Source organism: Lichtheimia ornata (assembly GCF_029851405.1).
Source record: "Lichtheimia ornata isolate CBS 291.66 chromosome Unknown scaffold00330, whole genome shotgun sequence".
Taxonomy (NCBI): Eukaryota; Fungi; Mucoromycota; class Mucoromycetes; order Mucorales; family Lichtheimiaceae; genus Lichtheimia; species Lichtheimia ornata.
In genome coordinates, this window is record NW_026695649.1 from 1 (window position 1) to 3,322 (window position 3,322).

At 44.0% G+C, this 3,322-nt stretch overlaps 1 protein-coding gene across 1 annotated transcript; it reads right to left on the minus strand.

Moving 5' to 3' along the window:
- Nucleotides 1-35: 35 nt before the first annotated feature.
- On the minus strand, nt 36-3,200 carry O0I10_013218 (uncharacterized protein; the record flags this gene model as incomplete). The annotated part of the gene is made up of 1 exon (XM_058493025.1): nt 36-3,200. One exon carries the CDS (start codon nt 3,198-3,200, stop codon nt 36-38), a length of 3,165 nt encoding a protein of 1,054 aa, XP_058336209.1.
- Nucleotides 3,201-3,322: the final 122 nt, after the last annotated feature.

Sequence of the window (3,322 nt, forward strand, 5' to 3'; positions counted from 1 at the left end):
AGTGAGGAATTTTCTAAGTTGAAAAGTGAGAGGATTTAACGGGGTTGCTCTGTGCCGTTGTCTGATTGCAGTATGCGAGGTAATCCAAAGTCGCAAAACACTTGTATGAGATTGCTAACGATTGTCTGTGATTGTTTATCTTGTATAGGACGCAATATGCAAAAGCGTGTACACAAGTCAACCATGACGAGCAGGTAATTGTTTCCTCTTGTGGATGTGGTAAGAGGTCCTGCTAAATCGATGGCCCAGTGATCACCAGGTATGTAGGAACGGATGGGTCTCAACGGATTATATCCATTTTGAGCTATGTTGTATTTCTGGCACTCCTTGCAGGACTTTACCAGTTCAACGGCTTGTTCCTTGATATTCGGCCAATGCAATCCATTATTGTGTATAGCCTTTACGATGGCATCCGCGCCAAAGTGGCCAAACAAGTGAGCGTTTTCAAGGATCTCTTTTTTCTCGCTTTCGGTTGGAGGTTCCATTGTGTCTTCAAGTTGCGCTGCCCGCATGGTCATTTCGGATGCGTTTTCATCCTGACTCTCAAGGCTTTTGGCATGGCGTATCTTATCCCCCTCCAGCGACTGTGTGGGTTTAGAGAACAGGCGCGATAGATGATCAGGCAGTATGTTACGGATACCAGGTAGATGGACAACATTAAAGGTATAATCCAAAAGAGTATCAAGCCATTTTATCATCATGGGGTTTGCATCTTTTTGCGTATGGAGATATACAAGTGCTTTGTGATCAGTGTAAAGAGTGAATGGTTGGCCCCAAAGGAATTTATGGAACTTTTTGAACGCAAAGACCACCGCGAGTAATTCACGCTTGGTGACTGAATAGTTCCTTTCCGATTTTGTCAGAGCACGTGCCATGAAACCAACAATGTTGTTACGTCCATTTTCTTTTTGATACAGGACGGCACCAATACCATCATTCGAGGCATCAGTGGCAAGGTGGAAGGGCAAGGCTAAGTTTACGTGCCTGAGCATTGGGGCGTGAGATATCACATACTTGAGCTTTTGAAAGTCTTCCTCGTGGTATTTTGTCCATAGCTTCTTCAAGTCACCAGCATTACGAAGCGCATCCATACGCGCCGTCAAGCGAGACACGTTGGGGATGTGATCACGAAAGTAATTCACAACACCTAGGAAGCGTTGAACATCATTGCCAGTGGCTGGTGAAGGCCATGTGAGGACATTGGTAACCTTACGAGAGTCGAGAGCTTTTCCATTAGCTGATACACGGAAGCCCAATAAATAGACAGCCTTTTGAGCGAAATGGCATTTGTCTGGATTAAGCAACAAGTTGGCTTTCGTTAACTTTTGCAGCACGATGCTAACATGAGCACAATGTTCTTCCATGTTCTTGGAATATACCACAATATCATCAACAAAGGTGGTGACAAAGGGTAATCCTTCAAATAAGATCTGCATGACCCGTTGAAACTTGGCTGAAATGGGCTTTAACCCAAATGGACATCCGACAAACATGTATTGATTGCCTGAGGCCGAAGTAAAAGTGGTCTTATGCTGATCCTTTTCATGGATCTTAAAACGATGAAATGCGCTCTTCAGGTCAAGTGTAGTAAATACAGCTGCTCCTGCAAGCTTGTCAAAGACGCTGCGTATTAAAGGTAATGGATGACGGTCATCAGGAAGGTATTTGTTAATATGCCTAGGATCCAGACATAAACGTACACCAACCTTGTTACCTTGTGCATCCTTTTTGGGTGCAAATGTTAAAGGGCTGTTCCACCCGTTGTCAATGTTGGCAGGGACTCTGGTAATAATACCATCCTTCAGCCATTGGGCAACGGTGCCTTCAACAAGTTGTTGACGTTTAATGGGAAACTCATATTGCCTTCGATAACATTTTGCGTCTTTAGGTGTATTGAGCTCGATAACGGATTCAGGGATTGTGCAAAAGCTGCCAGGAGGAATGTTGGCATTTTCTTTCAAGAAGGGTTGGATGCTTTCCATGAATGATTGCATTTCCTCAGGAGTGCCTGCAGGTGCATCATCAGGTTGAAAGGGCTCGTCGTTCACTTCTTCGTCTTTGGATGGCTTTGGTGTAGTCCAAGAAGTGGCGAGACCAACGTATCCTATACCCAATTGAGGCATCAAATCCCAACCGATACTCATAGGATGTTTTCGTGCCAAGTTCATGACTTCGAATCTGCATGTATGTGTTTTTCCATTATAGATGATTGTGAGTGGATCTGTTATCCCCAATCGAGGTACACGTACACCATTTGATCCCAAGCTAATATGTCCTTTAACCATGTTTATTTTAAATGATGACTTTTTTGCAAAATCTATATCAATCGACGAAAATGTAGCTCCTCCATCGACTAGTGCCATTATTTGGTGGCTTTCTATTGTGATGGGTGTGAGTACTTCATCTTCAAACTTCGATGATTTGCTTTGCTTAGAGGACTTACATGGTAATGTGTCCATGGGATCATCATTGTCAACACGGGCGGAACGGTTGAGCTTGACGAGTTTTGGATTGGGCAATCCATTCTTTTCATAATATTCATCACATTTATGGCCATGTTTCCATTTTCGACCACACCATTTGCAAGGTTTTTGCTTTTTGGGTGCTTGGTTGGCTGAATCTTGGTCGGCCTTTTGCTTCTTTGATTCAATGGAAGAGTCATTGTTGTTGGTACGCTTGTTGCCACAATCAGAGAGCTTCATGGCTTTGACAAGGTCACATACTGCTTCCAAATCCGTTGGCATTTCAGTGCCAAAGCGATTAACGATGGCAGTAATTGCCTTTTCGTTATGCTTATCAGAGAGGGAATAAAGAAAGATGATGACTAACAACAAACCAGCAGGAACCGTTTCTGTCATGCCAGCTTCGACACATCGTTGCTGGAATTCATTACAGTAAAGGTCCAGCGGTCTGTTTTGTTGTCGTAAGTTGAGTACAGAAAGCATAGCTTGGATACGTTGCGTTTGTGTGTCATACTTCTTAAGGATCAAATCCGAAATAGCAGACCACGTGGCAGGCACCTTTAGCTTAGCCTTCTGTTCTTTCAACCACAAGTTTTGTGTATACGACAAGCAGCGTGGAAGGAGACGTTCCCATTCTTCCTCAGCTTTCAACCCGTAGGTTTGCAACTCAACTTCAAATGCTCCAAGAAAAGCTGCTGCAGAGGTATGGGTGTCCCTTTGGTCATCCCATTTGGGCATGCCCGATAGCTGCAAAGCGGGGAGAGCCTTAGGCACAATAAGTGCTTTCTTGGACTTCTCCTTAAGCGCGGCATTATGCCTTTTCGCCTCCTCGATCTCATCTTTAGAATAAAACTCTAGGC